This window comes from Myxine glutinosa, chromosome 7 (assembly GCF_964187855.1).
Source record: "Myxine glutinosa chromosome 7, kmMyxGlut1.1, whole genome shotgun sequence".
NCBI classification, from domain to species: Eukaryota; Metazoa; Chordata; class Myxini; order Myxiniformes; family Myxinidae; genus Myxine; species Myxine glutinosa.
In genome coordinates this window covers 31,848,025-31,870,654 of record NC_136267.1, presented here as the reverse complement: position 1 = coordinate 31,870,654, position 22,630 = coordinate 31,848,025, and the positions used below count along the sequence as shown (strand labels likewise).

The 22,630-nt window shown below is 43.1% G+C and overlaps 1 protein-coding gene across 2 annotated transcripts in view; it reads right to left on the bottom strand.

Moving 5' to 3' along the window:
• LOC144892912 (uncharacterized) overlaps positions 1–22,630 on the bottom strand; it is a 180,189-nt gene that overhangs the window by 27,626 nt on the left and 129,933 nt on the right. Inside the window, exon 4 of one of the 2 annotated variants that reach the window (XM_078781391.1) lies at positions 19,671–19,802. In XM_078781391.1, coding sequence (XP_078637517.1) covers positions 19,671–19,802 — 132 coding nt within the window. The remainder of the gene's footprint in view (positions 1–19,670; positions 19,803–22,630) is intronic. The other variant, XM_078781392.1, reaches the window with a different exon arrangement.

Below are 22,630 nucleotides of genomic sequence, written 5' to 3'. Positions count from 1 at the left end.
AGATCGAGGCTCGTGTAAGAGCTAAACACACAGCTAAACAAACAACAAAATCTTCTTTTTCCCCCTTTTTTGTGTACAAGATCGAGGCTCGTGTAAGAGCTAAACACACAGCTAAACAAACAACAAAATCTTCTTTTTCCCCCTTTTTTGTATACAAGATCGAGGCTCGTGTAAAAGCTAAACACACAGCTAAACAAACATCAAAATCTTCTTTTTCCCCCTTTTTTGTGTACAAGATCGAGGCTCGTGTAAGAGCTAAACACACAGCTAAACAAACAACAAAATCTTCTTCTTTTCTTTTCCTTTTTTTTTTGTATAGAACATCGAGGCTCGTGTAAGAGCTAAACACACAGCTAAACAAACATCAAAATCTTCTTTTGTTTTTCCTACTTTTTTTGTATACAAGATCGAGGCTCGTGTAAAAGCTAAACACACAGCTAAACAAACATCAAAATCTTCTTTTTCCCCCTTTTTTGTGTACAAGATCGAGGCTCGTGTAAGAGCTAAACACACAGCTAAACAAACAACAAAATCTTCTTCTTTTCTTTTCCTTTTTTTTTTGTATAGAACATCGAGGCTCGTGTAAGAGCTAAACACACAGCTAAACAAACATCAAAATCTTCTTTTTTCCCCTTTTTTGTGTACAAGATCGAGGCTCGTGTAAGAGCTAAACACACAGCTAAACAAACAACAAAATCTTCTTCTTTTCTTTTCCTTTTTTTTTTGTATAGAACATCGAGGCTCGTGAAAGAGCTAAACACACAGCTAAACAAACAACAAAATCCTTTTTTTGTATAAATTGGGGAAAATATGAAAATCTGCTGACGAAGCCAAGTCCTGAATGGTGATCATTTGTGGCGGTACTCCATTGACTATCAGGATCGTAATGGTGCACCTAACTCACATCTCCAGTCATCTCAACTTTCATCTCCAGCGCTTCATGCTTCACAGCACTGACAATATCGTGCTGCTCTCTGCCATCTTGACAAATGTAGCACTAACTGAGACATGTTGTGTCAGAATCACAAAACTTCATGCTCAGTGGTGGAAATAACTAATGTGCAGACTGCACTTCGTTTCATTCGTGTATCTTTACCTGTTTCAGAAAAAAATAATAGGAGGCGTTAACTTTTCAATATGGCTGTGTAGACACTTGTACATCAATTCCAACAAAAATGAAGCTGACAACAGGAAAATTGTAGGTGCTGACTCTGTATCGCCCTGACAATAAATGTGCTCTTCAGTCTTCTGATAACAACTTTGATTTTGCACAATATTGTTACCCTCGCCAGAGGAGAGGGTATTGCATTTGAGTCTGTTTGTCTGTCTGTCTGTCTGTTTGTCCACACAGAATAAGTATGCTTTTCTCTGCAACCGTTGGTCAGATTGACAGGAATTATTTTTTTACCCCAGGTGCACCTCCTCTTGTAGAGTTTTTTTTTAATGATAATTATGACGTCATAGGTCACGTGGTATGGGCACCATCTTGGAAAAAACGAAAAACGTAGCACCTCTATATCTCAAAAAACCTTTGTTTTTTTTGTCCATCAAAAAACTCAAGTTGAAAACCTTCAACAATCATCTGAAAAGGGTAACGGCCACATAAAAGGGGAAGGAAGTTGTGTTGAAAGGCTCGGACAAGCTCTTTGCTCACCTTGTGTGGATAGCAAGGACACGTAAGATTTCAATCACTTTTAAGGCCATTTTCCTTGCTGGAGCGGGGGTTAGCCTTGCGGGCCCCATGACAATCATCATGGTTCCCTTTTTGAGGCAATGTTTTTATGGCCGGATGCCCTTCCTGACACCATGGACACATAAGATTGACGTATGCTATGTTCTGTCCCACTCGCTTGTACTTGTTTCAATATTGCTCGCATCAACGAATGTGGTGCTCACAAAAACAGACAAGTCAGCACTACTGAAGCACATTGAAAAGCAATGCAACAATGATTGCCTCGCAGATGATGTTTTCTCTGGAAGTGCTCTGGTAATCCATGCGCTGACACACATTCAGGCCTTGCCTCATCTATCTGGCACTTTCTAAGAGTTGCCCATCCTGATACTCTGCCAGATGGTGAGCTGTGCTCAACTTGGTAAACACAGCCATGTGGACTTCGTGAGTGACCGGTACCCTGCTCTGAGCATCAAAGCTGCTGAGCGCAAGCGTCGTTCTATGTCTGGGTCGCAGGTTCATCATATCTATAACAGTGATCAAAAACTGCCGCTACAATTTGGAAGAACTTCCTAATGAGTGGTGATAACAAAGAAGATCTTGTTGAGTTATTATTCCAAACTTGGCAGAATGTCGATGCCAGAACTTTGCAGGACATTGTTGTCTACCTCTCTCATGGATTGAGGTGCCACAGGATATTTCTGATTGAACTCTATGGATATCGTTGTGATGACGGGAACAAGGCAAGGTACAAGCTAGTTTGCCTCCACCCAGCAAACGAGAGGGTCTTGCCACCAATGCCTGATTCACTGCTTTCACACTCAAAAAGAGGGAATTATCAGACCGCTATTCATTGGCGTGCAAGAGAGCAACAGGTGAATGTGCCGAGTCCTGTTGGACATGGATTGACAATGCAAAACAATAAATTGTCCATCCTACAGATGACAAGTGCCCCTGCTCCAAGTGGCAATGTTGTTCACACTTCCTGAAAGAAAACACATTGCGTCTCGGACTCCTGTTCGTGCTACAAGAACGAACTTGCATGCACAGAGCGATTGCGCTTGCTTGGATGAAACCAAAGACCCTTCTTCTTCTCGTTGCAAGGCTAACAATCTCCTGGCCATATCGATGGTGTTTGTTAATTATTTGAGACAATTCGAGACTAATTAGAGATCTTTCCTCATTAACATCCTTCTGGCTTCCACTTCCGGTTTTGCCGGCGAGGTTGTGTTTTCCAAGCTCTCCACGCTATCAAAGTAAAGTATCTTTCCCGTTTGTATTTTTGTCAAAACTGTATTTTTATTTTACGGTGTGTGTGTGTGTTTCTCGTAAGATCTCGGTGTAAATCGTACATACCTGTGTATAATCATCGGTTGTTCCTGCCGCGTTTTTCAGGCCTGGTCCCTCGAGGCTTTCCTGTTTCCTCTCGGCGGTCGTTTGCTGTCCATTTACTTTCGTTCTCTCACTGTATTGCTTTTTTCTTTGTCTTTCTTTTCACCCCATACTTTCCCCGATCATCTTACCCTTTGTTTAAAGTCGTATTTAAAAAAAAAAAAAACTTTAAAAAAAATGTAATTTCCTTCTCTCCCGGTTTTCGTTCTTTCTTCAACCACGTCTTTGCCCTACCCGTTTTTTTCTCTCTCCTTCCTTCAAAACTCAATCCTCTCCAGCCGACACTTTTCCAATTCTAGTTTTCACCATACTCCTTCAACTTTCTCCTTCTTCCTCTGATCCACTTTCACCTAACCTTCAAATAAATATTTTATTTAAAAAGAATTTAAATTAAGAATTTAAAATTTAGAATTTAAATTTGGAATTTAAATTTAAAAGAATTTTAAAAGTAGGCCTCTCCACCTGTACTAACATATTTGCTTATACACCTCCCTGTTCCTTCGTTCTCCACTCTCCTGGCTGTCAATCTCCTATTCTTCTGTTCCTGATTCTGAACCTGTTCTGGATTCCTTAATCCCCCTTAGGAATCCTTCATGCCCAAATTTAGGGAATTTCCCCAGATAGTTGTCACGGTTCAGTTTTAAAATGTTTAAACGTTCCCCTGAAGTGTTGTATTCTGTTGTATATTACACACACTTTTCTTCTTCTTCTTTAAAAGGTTGTCTTCAATTTGCTCACCAAATCTCTTCATTTCAAATAAAAATTCAATTTTTTACAGTTCTTTCTTTTTACATTCCCTAAACTCACCTGCATTCCACCCTTCCTCCAACGTTTTCACACGGATCTCTGACTTGAAAATCACAAGAAACTACTTTTGCAATAAATGCTTGTTTTCCATGAATCATCCAACACTTTCTAAAATCCAAACTCACCCTTACACTCTGAAACTCCCCCCTTTATAATCTCCCCCCTTGCCCCTCCCCTCCTAAACTCTCCCCTCGCTCCTCTATCCTAAACTCTCCCCTCACTCGTCCCTTTCTAATCTCCCCCCTCTCACCCCTCCCCTCCTAAACTCTCCCCTTGCTCCTCTATCCTAAACTCCCCCCTCACTCATCCCTTTCTAATCTCCCCCCTCTCACCCCTCCCCTCCTAAACTCTCCCCTCACTCCTCTATCCTAAACTCCCTCCTCACTCCTCCTAAACTCCCCCCTCCCCTCCTGAACTCCCCCCTAACCCTTCCACTTCAAATTTCACCCTCACCCCTCCCCTCCCAAACTCCCCCTCACCCATCCACTCCCAAATTCTCCCCTCACCCATCCCCTTCAAAACTCCCCCCTCCCTTCAAATCTCCCCACCCTCCTTTTTTCTCCAATTCTCCCCTCTCACCCCTCCTCATCAAAGTGTCCTCCCCACTTCCTCTTCCTTCCAACTCTTCCCTCCATCTCTCCCAAACTTCTTCCTCGCTATGCCCCCCCCCCCCCTCAAACAACACCTCACTGTGCCTCATCCAATCAACATCAAACCTTTTGTCCTCCTAATCCTTCCCTTTCTCCGAGCTCTTCTGAAATCCCCGACACACTATCAACAGCTCTCCCTACCTCCTCCTCATATTCCTCTTCCTCATCTTACCATTACTCCTACCCTCCCCTGTCCTGTATCCGATGCTCCCCCTTCCTCTTCTTTAACGGAATGGACCTCAAACATCCAGGGCCTTCGCTCAAACCTGATTGATCTCTCCATACAGGTTGCTTCTGACAAACCAGACTTAATCTGCTTAACATAAACTTTCCTCCTTCAAGATGTCTCTGATTCCTTAATATCTCTTGCTGGCTACTCCCTCCTCCGGTATGATAGACCTGAGACTTGTCCTGGAGGTGGGGTTGCTATCTTTATAAAGAAACTGTCTTCCTCACTCTCTCTACATTGCCCTCTCTCCACCTCACCCCCAGGAGTACCTCTGGCTATGGCTTCCCCTTTACTCCCACCTTTTGTTCATATGTGTGTTGTTCCGTTCACCAAACAGTGATGACTCCATCTACATCTCGCTGTCTGATAACATGGAACAACTTCTATCTACTCATCCCAACTCTCTTCCGCATAAGTGGTGATTTCAACTGTCATCATGCCAGCTGGCTGGGTATGGGTACCTCTCACACAGCCAAAGGACTTCTGCGACCAACTGGGACTGACACAATCTGTCAATTTCCTGACCTGTCAATTTCCTGTCTCAGTCAACGGAGCATCTTCTCTTCCAGACTTGGTCATGAAAAACTTCCCTGCAAATGTCTGCTGCTATTCTTCTGCTCCAATCGGTTCAACTGACTATATGCTTGTTAAAGTGGACATCTCTCTGACCATTCTCAGAGAGCCTCCTCAGCATTGACGAGTCTGGCATTTCACTCAGGCCAACTGGCACGGTCTTCAAGCAGCCATAAATCATCTGGACTGGTCTGCCATCTCTACCGCCTCTGACATCAACTCATCCTGGGAATTCTTCAAAAGTAAATTGCTCTCTCTCATGCACAGATTTATCCCATCTCGTCTTCAGTTGTCATACCCTTCCTCCCGTCCATGGTACACGGAATCCTGTGGTGAGGCAGTTGCCCTGAAACAACTTGCCTTTGCCTTCTAGAAGGCAATCTCATTTCCTTTCACAAAACTGGAACAAGTGTGTGTCTACCCTCAGGAGAGCCAGGAAACAATATCTCTCTACTCTCAAGACTGAACTATCAAACCTGTCTCCCTCTTCCAAATCCTGTTGGCGGCTGGTCAAATTCGTTTCTGGTGTTTGTTCCTCCTCCATCCCCTCCTTTACCTCAAATGGCTACACAGCTGACTCCACACGTTAAAAAACTGAATGCCTCAACCCTGTGTTTGCCTCAAAATCTTGTGTCCCAAAGCCATCTTCCATGCTTGAAGACCATGCCAGTTGGCCTGAGTGAAATGCCAGACTTGTCGAGTCAGAGAGCCTTCTCCCAATTATCAGCAAAGTCATGGAATCCATCATTGCTTCAGATATGAAATCTTTCCTCTTCTCCAATGGCTTGATCTCTGATCATCAATTTGGTTTCAGACCTGGACACTCTACTCTGGACATGCTGCTTCTGCTTTCTCAACAATGGATGGAGGTCCTCAATGCCAAACAGGAAATTAGAGCAGTCTCCCTTGACATATCACGTGCCTTCGATATGGTCTGGCACCCCGCTCTGCTCACCAAACTCTCCTCTTTTGGTATCCATGGAAATATCCACGCATGCCTGGCGGAGTTCCTCTCTAGTCGTAGTCAACGTGTGGCCCTGAATGGGTTTCTCTCATCTCCTCTTCCTGTTCAGGCTGGAGTTCCACAAGGCAGTGTTCTGGGCCCTGTGGTTTTTCTGGTCTTCATCAATGATCTCTCTGACTCTCTTGAAAATCCTCTGTATCTCTTTGCTGATGACTCTACTCTCTGTCGCTCCATTCTTCATCCCTCAGATCGGCAGTCTGCAGCCTCCTCACTCTCTGCAGACCTGGACAAAATCACAGACTGGGCAAACAAGTGGAACATGTCTTTCAATCCTGACAAATCTCACACTCTTACGATGTCTCTCCGAAAAGACCGACTGGACAACCCTCCCATCCACTTTCTGAATAATCCTCTCCAAGAAGTTCTGTCACTCAAGCTTTTGGGTCTCACTACCTGCCATGATCTTTCCTGGGAAAACCACATTTCAAATCTGGCCCCCAAAGCCAGTCGCCGACTGGGCATCCTCCATCGTGCGAAGTCCTTCCTTGGCACACCTGAGCTCCTCACCACATACAGACTTTCATCCGCAGCTCAATGGAATACTGCTCTCCCCTCTGGGCTGGTGCTCCTGCCTCACACCTAGCTCGTCTTCACGCTGTTGAAACCAAAGCATTCAGAATCATTGGAATCTCACGCGATGAAGCTAACTCCAAGGGCCTCTCACTCACTCACCGCAGGCAGGTTGATGGTCTTTCCGTCTTCTACCGACTCCTCTCTGGCCTTGCCCCCCCAGCTCTCTCTGGGCTCTGTCCCGCAAATATTCCTACAGGTCGCACAAGATCTGCCTGCAACCCTCTTATGCCCCCATTCCACTTATGCCGATTGGCCTCGATTAGCCCCGATCTACAGGTCGGGAGCGATCGGGACACTTTGGGAAAAAACTGGTCATCTACGCTGTATCTACGTCCTAAGTATGCTCCGATTACGATCACTACGCTGTAACCACGCTCATCGTGGGTAGATCGGGTCCCTGAAGACCCGATCGAAGCCGTTTAGAGCCGCTGTGTTCCCGCTCGCATACGCTGTAACCACGCTGCATTCACGATTGCCGCCGCTCTGACACGATGCATTCCCGATCGCCGCCGCTCTGACACGATGCATTCGCGATTGCCGCCGCTCTGACACGATGCATTCGCGATTGCCGCCGCTCTGACACGATGCATTCCCGATCGCCGCCGATCTAAAACTGATCCAACGCCGATGCTGCCGATCTATTGCCGTTTCAACTACGTCATTCCCGACCAAACCGATCTAACTACGCTCTATTCCCGTCTTTAAGCCGACTAAAAAGCAGATTTCAGGTCCCGATCCGTATAAATAGGGCCCGATTTGCTTGCCGATCATCAGTATCGTCGAAGACAGCCATGGACCAACATCAGAGACATGGCCGTCTGCAGCTCGCTCTACTTCTCCAACAATATGCAATTAATGAAAGAAGAGCTGCTCAAGTGAGAAGAAGAATGAGAAGAAGAAGAAGAGCCCCTCAGTCTGGGTCCGGCCATGGTTGACAGAAGGGTTGAGGGGATGAAAATGCATTGCAAAATGAAAGGTCTTCAAAATAAAAGCTAAAAATTTGACAAGTTTTTGCTGGGTAGAGGGGATCAAAGTTTGCATTCACTTAATTAAAAGGTCATAAAATTAAAAGCGGTAAAATTGATCATTAATAATATTTGTTTAACTTGTACCGCTTTTAATTTTAGACCATGGGGTTATTGGGCAATGCAATTTGGCTCATGCAGTTATCAATTCCACTTAACAACGTCGACAAAAATTGTCGTGTCGAAATACTTGATCGGGTGAGGCTGATGCAATCCGGACCGATTTATATACAGCGGCTCTGATCGGCATTGGAGCGGGACGGATAGGTAACGATCGTCGTCGAAACGGCACAAGATAATCCTCCCGCTGCAACGACGCTGTAATCACGATCAAGCCGTTCTAACTACGATCAAGCCGTTCTAACTACGATCATGCCGATGGACTACGTTGCATTCACGCTGTAATCACGATCAGTCCCGCTATTTCAGATCGGGATGGAAATTTTAAACATGTTTAAAAAATCGCCCCGATCTATTTTTTTGTCCCGATCGACAAAGATCGAAGACGTTCCGTTTACGATCATGCCGATTGATCCCGTTCCAAATAGGATCGTTCCCGTTGTGCAGATCGGGGTCGATCGGCATAAGTGGAATGGGGGTATTATGGTCAAACTGCCAAAATCAAGACTCTCTGCTCACCTTCACGCCTTCATTCCTCTTTTCTCCCACCTCTGGAACAAACTCCCTCACTCTCTTCAATCCCACTCCACCCTCCAGGTCTTTAAAACAGCTGTTCACCACCATCTCTTATCTTCCCCCATCCAAAACCTTGATGTTTTCTACCCCCGCTAATTTCACCCCAATTCCACTTTTTTGAAATACCAACTTCTGTCCTGGAAGTCCTTGGTGTCCTTGTGTTTTATACTTCTCCCTCCCTCCCCCCCCCTTCCCACGCCTCCTCCCCCCAAGCCCTCTCCCTTCCACACTTCTCCCTGCTCTCAAATGTTGTGTTTGTGTGCTTCCCCTTCTCTCCCCATCTTGTCTCCCGCTCCCTTTATTATTTGTTTTATGTGTCCGTTTGTTTTTTTGTGATTAATGTTAGCTCTTACACGAGCCTCGATCTTGTATAAAAAAAACCCCAAAAAACAAAAAAAAACATGAGATATCTTTCAGTGAAGTGCCAATGTTGTGACTTTGTGATCACATTTGCAGCGTATTCTAGTCCCGCATTCGTTCTGTGGCCCTATCCATGTCTTCTGCCTGTGATTAATAAGTCGTGATCAAGTTGCGGTGTTTTCTGAGAAATAGGCAAATTATAATCACGAAGTGCCGTCTTAATTGGCTCTTCATGAACTTGCATGTTTATGTAAACAATCTCTCGGGGTGAGACTTTTCATTGATATAAAGAAATGTTGCATCAGTCCATTTCAAATGTTAAATATATGAACGACGGTAAGGGAGAAAATTGCAATTTTGAATGATGACGTCATTCAACGACCTTTCAAACCTAATTACTGCATTAATGGAATATTTGTTCATAGCATTACTTCGGCCAATTCTTGGTAAAACTAACCAATGCGTATTTGTCAAAGATCACTTTTCATTTCCCAGTAACTGACTCATTACTTTCCCCTACGCCATCCAGGAAACTGGCAAATATTTCATGGAGAAATGTTGATCAAACATTTAGGAAGTCAAGGGCTATCAAAGGATGCAGAGAACAGCTTGACCCCAGGGTTTTGGGACAAAAGTCATGCTCCAGCCACATTTCTCATATCTGGCATCTGGCCGAAGAGAGTTAGTTCTGCCGCATCAGTTTCTAGGCCAAGTATCAAGATGGGTGCTTCGTCATCCCTCACCCAGCTCCCCACTGTTATAAAATACTGGATAGGCCCCTACGGTGAACCTACTGTGGAAGTTTTTTTTTTCATCATAAAGGTCAGAATCAGGTTGCACACCACTCAGTCTCACATCGAACCAGTCATTTTACAATCACCTGTACAGTCCACCCTTATAGGAGATACATCTCATCGAGACAACACAAGGAGGTTCCTTCATCAACTCCTTGTCATACAACACCCATTTGCAGCATTGGCGGTGTTACAACAACGAGGATATAGAATCCTTATGATGAAACACCCATTTCTCGATGACACAAAATTGTGATACTTTTCAAATGTCCAAGGTGAAAGTGTCACGCTGATGTGCATTTTGTGTAATTAAACCGTGTTGATACGTTATGAAGATTGTTAAAATGCACGCAGGATTCACTTGATGGTGGATGCTTCCTTGTAATCTCCCTTAGCAGCCGGTGCTCGTCATGCAAGCTTCTTTGGCCCAAATCCTGGGAGTTTGCACTGACACTTCCCCTTATATTCTGATATAAATCCTTGGTGCATCTTAATAACCTCACCTCTTCGGGATGCTCTAATTATAATGTTATTCTAAAGTTATTCTCACTCCACGCCTTGTATAAAACATTTAAATTTGAGCAATAATGTGACATTTCATCAAGCTAAGTCTCTCCTGCCATATTGAATGAAAGTTTCTGTAGCCACGTATCAGTTTATAAAACTACTTGGGCTGGCCGTCTTTGGATAAGCATGACTGGCTCCAAAGCTAGTCTTCCTCCCGAAGGACTAGTTTTGGAAGCCAGTCATGCTCCAAACTACAAAGAACATTTTCTTGAAAACCTATAGGCCCTGACAGCATGCGAGGCAACTTATTCAGAACTTTGTTTCAGCTTAATCCAGTTTGATATCACTGTTGCTGCCTTGGGTCATTAAAATGAAGCATTTTTTGACAAGTAACACAAAACAACATAGAAATTCCCTTGAAACCAGCTGAGGATCCAGAAGCAATCCCAAATCCTTACTGCTGCTTCCGCGAGATGTATTTTAACCCAAAAACCATTGCTATACCACAACAGTACCATTCCTCTAGGCCACAAAGTATCCATACCCCAGGGCAAGTATGGGCAATATTGATGATGAAATGATATTGAAGAGATGACTTTCCCATTGCACAAATACATTTATACAGAAACCTGATTAATTATTTAAATTCCTGAAATACAGATGCATCTCTCTCAAGATTAGGCTGAGATGGAGAAGGAATTGGAAAAAAAAAAAAAACTTTCTAACCTGTTTTAGTTTTAGTACATTTCTTGAAGGTAAATAATGAAACTTGCAGAAGCCAATGGTAGAAAGGAAACTTTTTATTCTTGCAAGGGTTGAAAGCTCATAAATTGGAGGTTAAATATGAAATTGTGAGCAATCGAGGCAGCGGTCTGTTGTGTATACACTGCCCGGGTTCAATATTTTTCTCCGATTGAAAAAAATAATAATTTTCCAGGAGGTGTCGATTAATTTGAAGAAACGTTTATGTAAAAAAAAAATTCTCTTCGATCAATGAGTGTTTCTGTGTTTCAGGGTGGGACAAACAGACAGACAGCCAGAGAGAGACGGACAGCATTAGCGTATTATATATACGAGTACACCCGCTCACTATGGCAGTGGCAGGGGGTCACGTTATTTTCCTCATTACCCTCGCCAGAGGAGAGGGTATTGCAATTGAGTCCGTTTGTTCGTTTGTCTGTTTGTCTGTTTGTCCGCACAGAATAAATATGATTTTCTCTGAAACCATTGGTCCGATTGACAGGAAATTTCACCGTAGGTGCAACTCCACCTGTATAATTTTTTAATGATAATTATGACGCCATAGGTCACGTGGTTCAGCCGCTATCTTGGAAAAATCAAAAAAAATTGAACCTCTATATCTTGGCAAGCGCTGAATAGAAAGAAATGAGACATGGCTCATTGTAAAGAACTCTCCATGGGGAATAAAATATGTTAATGATGATGTCATAGGTGCCTACATTATGACATCATAATTCGACAAGTACAAAACTTCATCCGATCAAAGTGAAATTTATTGAGCGCCATGCCGGCATAAACTGGTGGAGAAAAAAAATAACGATGACGTCATCGGTCACGTGGTTCGGCCGCCATCTTGGAAAAAACAAAAAAAATTGCACCTCTATATCTCCAAAAGTGCTGAATAGAAAAAATTGAGACATGGCTCATTGTAAAGAACTCTCCATGGGGAATAAAATATGTTAATGATGATGTCATAGGTGCCTCCATTATGATGTCATAATTCGATAAGTACAAAACTTCATCCGATCAAGATGAAATTTCTTGAGCATAATCTAGGAATAAATTAGTTTAGAAAAAAAATGATGAGGACGTCATCGGTCACGTGGTTCGGCCGCCATATTTGTTTTAACACAAAAGCCTTAAAAACCACTGAAAATACATCTTGGCATTACACACAGGGAATTACCAGTGAACTGGTACTCAATTTGCCCACCTCGGAAGGACGACAGGCTGATTCAACCCCCCTGGAGTTAATTCAGCGATCGACCGGAATTCGAACACAGGATCCTAAGATCCAAAACCAGCACCCTAACCGCTGAGCCAACAACAGGCTCAACTTATGCAGAAAATTTGTTTTCCTGACAACAATTTTCAATTGTTTTGTTATAGAAATGAAAGCAGGTATGGAGATGTGTAAGATGTTTTGATACCAATAATTTAAGTAAGATGTTTCGCTTATATACGAAATTCATTTACAAGTCAGCGGATTGATCTCATTTCGGCCTTGCACGTATAATAGGTCGTACATGCTTGCATATAATAAATGGTTAATTAAAGATATGTAGGATTTTGAAGGGTTTTTGAATGATTCGTTATTTAACGAAGCAAGGGAAATGTATTACATGTTATTATAACTCATCAGATAATTTCCATAGTATTATTTCAGTTCACCCTAGAAGTTCAGCCTAGTTTCCCAGCATTAGTATAAGTCGAAGGTCTAATTTATCTGGGTGGGAGATTTGGAAATCCAAAAGCAGTCTCGTGGGAAGTAATACAGTGGGTTGCTTTACATTGCCTTTCCAGTGGTAGTAGTAAGGGATGCAATTTGGAAATTTCCCAGGGTGAAGGGCAAAGGCTAGCACACAGGACAGCTGGTTGAGCATTCCTCCAAAACGACAGTGATTTCTTTGATGACGCAACCTGCTTACTTTATCGTTTAATCTCAACCTGCTGGGAGTTTAACACAGTCTTGGCAAGCCTGGGCAAGGAAAAAAGTAAGTAGACCACCTCTGAACTGTTCGGTCAGTTCAACATGTAGGTGAAGTTTCAAAAATGTATCCTCGATTGTCGCAAAAATGACAACACCCTTATTTAATGTGTCTTAATATAATTGCAGGGATCGCCCTACAATTTAAGCTAAGCACTGCCGCCAGTGCTCGGGTCATTAATGATGTCATGTGCCAGCCAAATTCCAAATCTTCCAAAAAAACAACAACTAAACACTTTGTTATATTTTATAATCAATAGTTGTGGAAGAGTGAAGACTTGCACAAAGATTGATTGAAGCCTTCTTGATCACATCAATATAATCCTAAAAACACTTCACTGGCTCCCAGTAGGCCATTAATGTGTAGATATTAAAATATTTCTGAAAACCTTTAAAGCTAAAGACAAATTTAGCTTCTAAATGCAAAATTGTTAAATAATAAATATTAACTTGATTGATGATTAATTGAGTGTAGATAATGACTGCCAATGAACCGACTGGTGGAGTGCACATTGAAGTTTCAAATGAGATCAACAACATGTTTCAAATTAATATTAATATTGCAGATGAAGGATAAAATATGGAATAACTAGAACGGTATTTGGTAGAGCGCATACCTCCAGAACAGTTTACGTTTTGTATCCCACTGATAGACCGGATCTGGATCATCACTAAAATCGAATCGATTCGTCCTTGTGACACACCCAACTCATCCGCCAAGTTTTGTCCACATCCGTCCATAACTTTTTAAGATATCGTGCTACATATCAGTTTTAGCCCTATCACTCAATGGTGAAGAATCACTTAAAAATTCTCTGATCTGGATTCGAATTTCATCAAAATTGAAACAATTCTTCCAAGTGATACAGACAACCTTGACACCAAATATCGTCCAGATCCGTCCACAACTTTTTGAGATATCCTGCTATGTATCATTTTTGGCTCCATCACTCAATGGTGAAGAATCACTTAAAGAATTAAATAATACTCATATCCGAATCCATATTCAGATATTCACCAAAATCTAATCGAATTCTTCTTGTCACACACCCAACCTCTCCACCAAATATCGTCCAGATCCATCCACAACTTTTTGAGATATCCTGCTATGTGCCGTTTTTGGCCCTATCTCCCAAAGGTGAAGAATCACTTAAAAAAATTAAATAATTCTCATATCCGAATCCATATTCAGATATTCATCAAAATCGAATAGAATTCTCCTTGTCACACACCCAACCGGTCCACCAAATATCCTCTAAATCCGTCCATAACTTTTTGAGATATCCTGCTATGTATCGTTTTTAGCCCGATCACTCAATGGTGAAGAAAGAACCACCTTGAGAGGCCATTTTTCCCCGCAGAGCAGGGGTTGGCCTTTTTCGGGCACCTTGGTCCCCTTTTTGAAGCAATGTTTTATGGCCAGATGCCCTTCCTGCCGGATGTCCGCCCTTCCTGCCGCCAACCCAGTTAGTCTCCTCTTGCGACACACAGGGAATTACCAGTGAACTGGTACTCATTTGCCGACCTCGGAAGGATGACAGGCCGAGTCAACCCCCCTGGCGTTAATTCAGCGATCGATCGGGATTCGAACCCAGGATCCTAAGATCTCCAAGCCGGCACGGCACCCGAACCGCTAAGCCAACACCAGACTATCACTCAATGTTGAAGAATCACTTGAAATTTTAAAAAATCTGATCCGGATTCGAATTTCATCACAATTGAAACAATTCTTTCAGGTGATACACCCAACCTCTCCACCAAGTTTAATCCAAATCCGTGCACAACTTTTTGAGATATCCTGCTATATATTGGTTTTGGCCCGATCTCCCAATGGTGAAGAATCAATCAAAAAATTATCGGAACGGGACTTGCATCTTCACCAAAATTGAATCAAATCTTCCTTTTCACACACCCAACCTCTCCACCAAGTTTAGTCCAAGTCCGGCCACAACTTTTTGAGATATCCTGCTATATATCAGTTTTGGCCCCATCACTCAATAGTGAAGAATCAATTAAAAAATTATCGGACCGCGACTTGAATCTTCACCAAAATTGAATCAAATCTTCCTTTTCACACACCCAACCTCTCCACCAAGTTTAGTCCAAGTCCGGCCACAACCTTTTGAGATATCCTGCTATATATCGGTTTTCGCCCGATCACTCAATGGTGAAGAATCACTTAAAATTTTTTTATCTGATCCGGATTCGAATTTCATCAAAATTGAAACAATTCTTCCAGGTGATACCCCCAACCTCTCCACCAAGTTTAGTCCAAATCCGTCCATAACTTTTTGAGATATCCTGCTATATATCGGTTTTGGCCCTATCTCCCAATGGTGAAGAATCAATTAAAAAATTATTATCGGACCGGGACTTGAATCTTCACCAAAATCGAACCAATTCATCCTTGTCACACACCCAACCTCTCCACCAAGTTTAGTCCAAATCCATCCACAACGTTTTGAGATATCCTGTTATGTGTCGTTTTTCGCCCGATCACTCAATGGTGAAGAATCACTTAAATTTTTTTATCTGATCCGGATTCGAATTTCATCAAAATTGAAACAATTCTTCCAGGTGATACCCCCAACCTCTCCACCAAGTTTAGTCCAAATCCGTCCACAACTTTTTGAGATATCCTGCTATATATCAGTTTTGGCCCGATCTCCGAATGGTGAAGAATCAATTAAAACATTATCGGACCGGGACTTGAATCTTCATCAAAATTGAATCGAATCTTCCTTGTCACACACCCAACCTCTCCACCAAGTTTAGTCCAAGTCCGGCCACAACCTTTTGAGATATCCTGCTATATATCGGTTTTCGCCCGATCACTCAATGGTGAAGAATGAATTAAATAATTCTAGTAGCCAGATTCGGATTCGAATCTTCACCGAAAACTAATCAATTTGCCCATGACCCACACCCAAGCTCTCCACGAAGTTTCATCGAAATAAATCCCTGCACAACATTTTCAGTCAAACTGCTCACAGTCAGACAAACAGACAGAGGTGAAAACATAACGCCCGTGCACCTTCGGTGTCCGAAGTACTAAGGTCGATCATTGTTATTACTCCTCGTTCCTCCCCATCCAAGTGTCTCACTTGAATTGTGGCAAAAACGTATTTTCAACATTTAGCAAAAACGACCCTTTTCGGAGCCCACCCTTGGAGCCCTGGAACGAATCGATGAATCGAACGATCTACACACAGCCAATTGTGCCCAATGCTCGGCATCCCTTCCCCCGAGCAGCTCCCAAATTGCCTGTGGAGGATTTTACGGCCTTGTGTGAAATTGATTAATGAGCTGCTCGAGACATTTTTATGTGGTTTGACAAAACGTCTTTACAAAGGACACGTTGAAGCCAAGAAAGTGCGGCAACGTTCGATTGCACGATACAACACGCCAAGGTTATCCGGCTGAGAGCTCCACGGCTGGAATTACTCAACTTATGGTTACCCTGACATATTATTACATGGGAAAGACGTCATAGATTGCAGATTAAAGGGCCGATATTTATATCTGACGAGAGGTCTTTTTGCTATTCTGAACACAGGCCGGTGTCTGGCTTTCTTATCCACAAAGAAATCGTAAACCTCACGGAGTCGAATGTTTTCTTTAGACATTAAGGGGTAGCTGTGCGCTGGAATATTATAACGGATATGAATTATAGTCTAAACACGCTTTCCTGGCACCTGGTTTGCAGACACAACAATAATATGCCACAATGTGAGGGAACTGTGTTAAATATCGATATATTGGTTTGAAACGTGCAGGGAAATCCCGATATCGGACACTTTTCACCATCGATATTGTCCGAGTAGCGCCTTTCGCCTCACCCTCACCGACTTGGGTAACGAACGTCCTCACACATTCGAGGCACCTTGTGAGCAATGGCGGTGAAGGTTGGTCGAGCGCTTTGATTTCCCCTGAAATACCATAATTGGACGGGTTATTGCGATTATTGCCGGGGGGGCTGCTGTTGCATTCCTCATCTTACCTGGGGTGCTTTGTATTCTGGTGCTGGGCTCAGAGTGTTGTGACGTGGGCATCTGTCTGCGGTTGGGGGGGGGGGGGGGTTCCAGTGCATATTCCACTGTGATCGGAAGACCGTAGGGCTGGCAGGATAGCCTAGGGGTACGCACACTCATGTCTGACCTGTCCATCTTGGGTTAATAATCCTGACCCAACTACAAACTGTCATCCTGGTGTTTCATGGGCAGGGTGACTCATCAATGTGTGTGCCGCCCCTCGGATGGACGTTAAACGGGTGTCTCGTCTACCGGCGTTATTTGGTGGACGTTAAAGACCCCACTGTGCCCTTCGCAAAAATTAGGGAAGCCATCGCCGACACCCAAATTCCTGCCCTCATGACTGCTGGGAAGCCAATGGCAAACCGCCCAGTACAACCCTTGCTCAGGAAGCTGCTTGAGGGGCACCAGCACTCTGTGAAGAGTATAGTATATCGGAAAGAGTTAGAGACAGAGAGAGAGACACACAGAAAGAGAGAGAGAGAGAGAGAGAGAGAGAGAGGGAGAGAGGAAGAGAGAGAGGAGAGGGAGAAAGGGAGAGAGAGGGAGGGAGAGCAAGACGTAGGGAGAGAGACGGAGAGAGAGAGGGAGAGAGAGAGGGGGGAGGGAGAAAGGGAGAGAGGGTGGAGGTAGGACAGAGGGAGGGAGAGCAAGAGGTAGGGAGAGAGAAAGAGAGAGAGAGGGGAGGGACAAAGGGAGAGAGGGGGAGGTAGGACAGAGAGAGAGAGAGCAAGAGGTAGGGAGAGAGAGAGGGGAGGGAGAAAGGGAAAGAGAGGGAGAGCAAGAGGTAGGGAGAGAGAGAGAGAGAGAGAGAGGGGGGGGGGGGAGAGAGAGAGAGGGGACGGGAGGGAGAAAGGCAGACAGGGGGGAGGTAGGACAGAATGAGGGAGGGAGAGCAAGAGGTAGGGAGAGAGAGGAGAGAGAGAGGGGGAGGGAGAAAGGGAGAGAGGGGGGAGGTAGGACAGAGAGAGAGAGAGAGAGAAAAAGAGAGAGAGAGGAAGACCATGCTGCTTGTTGGTCTTTTGGCCTAAGAACATGTTTTTTATTTTAATTATTTGGTTTATCTATGATCTATCACTTAAGGAGCTTATACATGCTTGTAATGTATGCAACACAAGAACACGAGAGAGATCAGCATACTTTTGCTGGAAATGCGAGGATATTATAAAACATTGGGATTAATCGTCCCACGACCTGAATGAGCGATGAAGCTGGGAGTGTAAGAATCATTATCTATGTCATATGTTGGTTCAGAAAGGGAACGGTAAACAGGCCTAACCGAGGAGTAATTACATTTTGTGGAATGTAAAACCATGTATGCTCATAAGACAAGCAATGTTATCGAAGGAATTCAATGAAATTAACCGGGTTAACCGTTTTACGCCTTTTTAAATGTTGTTCTCAACCTTGATGGAATTTCCTGACAGGTAAGAAGAACTGCACATTGAGCCTTAGCCGCAGTTTGTTGAGAAACCTTTTCTGCGTCACCCTGATCAACGTGACACCTTTGCTGTGCCCCTCCAGGGAACACTGAAGAACAAAGTTTTACCAGCTTATGCCAGTGGAAAATACGGTAACTATGTTCTCTTGAGGCATTCAAAGCTTTCCTGGAAGAAAACGCATCAGACCAGTAGCAATCTTTAACAACATGGATCTTTGTTTCTCACTTCACATTGACCCTGACAATAGACAACAGTATGTACGAGAATAACTAACCCTTGGATGCAGTGATTGGGCCTCGGAGGCCAACAACGTTCTTTTTTGTTGCAAAAACTATGCTGTACAATTTATTTTTTTTGGAATGAGCCTCATTTTCACCGACTTTCATGTTGTTATACAAAATTCAGTGACATAAATAAATAAAAATTCATTCAGGCTCGTGGGAAAATCTTCATTCTTCACTTATAACCCGAAAATCCGACACGAATGCAGGCCTGGGCCTTCGAGGCCCCGCATAAATGTTGTTGTACTGCCATGTTATATCATTATTTTCTTGATATGAGCCTCGTTATATGCTCCTATAACTTCGTTACAAATAATTCAGTGACAAAAACATGAAAATTAAAAAACTTTACAGGAATACATTCATGGGGCCTCCAAGACCCAATGGCTGCGTTTATGTAGGATTTTTGATAGTTGTGGACATATACATTCTAAATAATAGGATTAGTGAATCATATTTTTTGAGAAAATACTCCTCCATGAGCCTCAACTTTTTAGAGAAAAAAAAGTTGAAAAAGCAAGAACAAAATTTTTTTTTGCAAAAAAAAGGAAAACATTCATTACTTGTATATGAGATTCTTCCAACTAATAGGATCAATGATTCACATTTTCTGAGGAAATACACATCCATGAGCATCGACTTGGATTGAAAAAGGATATGAAAGAAAAAAATCTATAAAAAATTTAAAAAATTCAAAGAAAAAAAACATTCCACGAATACATCCGTTGGGCCTCCGAGGCCCAATGGCTGCGTGGCTTGTTAAGAGTTAAGATGAATGGTGACCTATGGCTTGGTTGATCAAATGGTTTAAATTACACAAGACATCCAGTGATGTCACATCACAGGAAACAAAAAACAATTCATATGACTTTTCTGCACATCTTGCCTTGAGTGTGACACGCACGGTGTTGCACTGCTGTAACGGGTTCAGCTTCAGTGTGTCTCCAAGATTGCTGCATCCGTTGAGCTTGGGGTTTTCACAGCACACGCAGACCCGGTCGTCCTCCAAACTGATCTGCTGTGCAATTGAATACGGTATAAGTATGACAGTTCCCATGTATTCTCCCATATACATTTCCTTTAGTCTCTCACATCAGAGATAAATTTTGCTTTGATTTAGATATTTTTGTAGGGTTCACCTGACCGCACCTAGATGGGTTTGAGGGTAGCGGAGTAGCAGTTTAAACCCAAATCCTATCCAGGTTCCTCCTGATGACTCCATCTTTGTCTTTGTGCATTCCTCCTGATACTCCATTGCTGCATTTATTCAGTTATTTGATTTATACACATCCACCATAACTAGTTTGAGTAAATATTGACGTTTGAAGGAGATTTATTATGCTCCTGGTCATTTTGCATCTATCGTGGAGCTGAACAAACAGGACAGAGTTGTGTTATGGCAGTGGTGCCGCATCAAACAGGTAGCAATGAAAATTGCATGGAAAAAAAGTACTGGTGCTGGTAAAGAATATTGAAAATATGAAGGTGGTATCTATGTATTTGAACCAGAGTTTTGCCTATAAAAGGCAGAGTAATGAAAGTTGAGGGAATCCACCTTTCCATAATACTTTGAGGGAATTTATCTTTTAAATGGTGTGGGTGACAGCATCCAGAATGCACGGAAGTGACGGGGGATTTGCCTGTAAACCTGGAAAAGTTGGCACCAAACAAAATGCGAGGGCAGAAAAACATACAAAGTGACAAAATCCCTCGCGCTCCAAATCACAGCTTTGAAAGCTCATATATTATTTTCCAGCAAAAGTCATACAATTTAATGTTCCCTAATCTTGTAGTTTTTCTGAATTCACTTGTGAAATTAAACTTTGTTTCGTCGGTAGGTTTACGATGTATAACTGTTATGCAATGACTACTGGGCAAAACCAGCTTATTTATACGTTTATCGTAAACATTGCACAAGCGTACAATGTCCGAGTCCTCTTGGGTCAGTGCAGCTCACTCACTTTTGGGCCGAGTTAGAGTCCCGATGGACTCTATACCTAGTACCTGTGGTTGACGGTTTATTTCTGATGCCTGATATTGATATTTTTTACAGGTTCGCCTGTGCATGCCATTCACCAAAAAACTAGAGAGTTCATACAACACCTGACTCCACACAGTCTTGATAAAAAAGGACATGGACGGGGCCTGGGAGCGGAAAATATGATTTGTGATTAATGGAGGCAGGAGTGGGATTGAAGAGAGTGAGGGAGTTTGTTCCAGATGCGGGAGAAAAGAGGAATGAAAGAGTGAAGGTGAGCAGAGAGTCTTGATTTTGGCAGATTCACCAGAAGAGGGTTGCTGGCCGATCTTGTGCAACCTGCAGGAATATTTGGGGGACAAAGCACAGACAGAGCTGGGGGAGCAAGGCCGGAGAGGAGTCGGTAGAAGACAGAAAGACCACCAACCAGCCTGCGGTGAGTAACTGAAAGGCCCTCGGAGGTAGCTTCATCGTGGGAGATACCAATAATTCTGAAAGCTTTGGTTTCAACAGCGTGAAGCCGAGCTAGGTGTGAGGCAGGAGCACCAGCCCAGAGGGGAGAGCAGTACTCCATTGAGCTGCGGATGAAAGCCTTGTATGTGGTGAGGAGCTCAGGTGTGCCGAGGAAGGACTTCGCACGACGGAGGATGCCCAGTCAGCGACAGGCTTTGGAGGCCAGCTTGGAAATGTGGTTTTCCCAGGAAAGATCATGGCAGATAGTGAGACCCAAAAGCTTGAGTGACAGAACTTCTTGGAGAGGATTGTTGAGAAAGTAGATGGGAGGGTTGTCCAGACTGTCTTTTCAGAAAGACATCGTAAGAGTGTGAGATTTGTCAGGATTGAAAGACATGTTGCACTTGTTTGCCCAGTCTGTGATTTTGTCCAGGTCTGCAGAGAGTGAGGAGGCTGCAGACTGCCGATCTGAGGGATGAGGAATGGAGCGGCAGAGAGTGGAGTCATCAGCAAAGACATAGAGAGGGTTTCCAGAGAGTCGGAGCGATCAATGATGAAGACCTCCAAAAAGCACAGGGCCCAGAAACTCTTGTGGCTGAATGGAAGCAAATCTCTGCAGCAATGTTCCAACATGTCGTCACTAGCCTTCCCAGAAGAGTGGAGGCTGTTACAGCATCAAAGGGGGAACCAACTCCATATTAATACCCATGATTTTGGAATGAGATGTTCGACGAGCACATATGGGTGTGATGTTCGGGTGTCCACATGCTTTTGGCCATGTAGTGTATGTATATATATCTATATATATATCTATATATATATATATACATATATATATATATATATATATATATATATATATATATATACATATATATATATATATATATACACACATATATATATATATATATATATATATATATATATATATATATATACACATATGTATATATGTATATATATATATATTGTTGTGGATTTGTAATTGTTGTAAAGATCACCCTTTGTAAATGTCATGATCGTTGTAAATACCTCCATAATTGTAAAGGTCAAAGGTCGTCCCCTTAATTAATTCATCGCATACACCTAGCCAATCTTAAGCCCTTCTAAGTAGTTATCTCTTTATTCTATGTGAGTTTAAGGCTCTGTTGGCCATTAATTGACACTCCATTGCACCGAATCAAATAAGAATAGCTCCCCTTCAATAATTACATTTCCCAGCCCAAACTCCCTCTCTGGGTAAAGCAGCTTCACAAGCGTGGGGTGCGCGCCCTCTCATTTCGCTGCAAATAGTGAATACGTGCTCCGTGCTCTGTTTGAACAGGAGGGGCGGGGTCGCCGGGAAGAGGCAAGGCCAGGGCGCGCCACGAGGGGCGGGGCTGTTCAGCCCCATGCCCAAATAAGGGAACAAG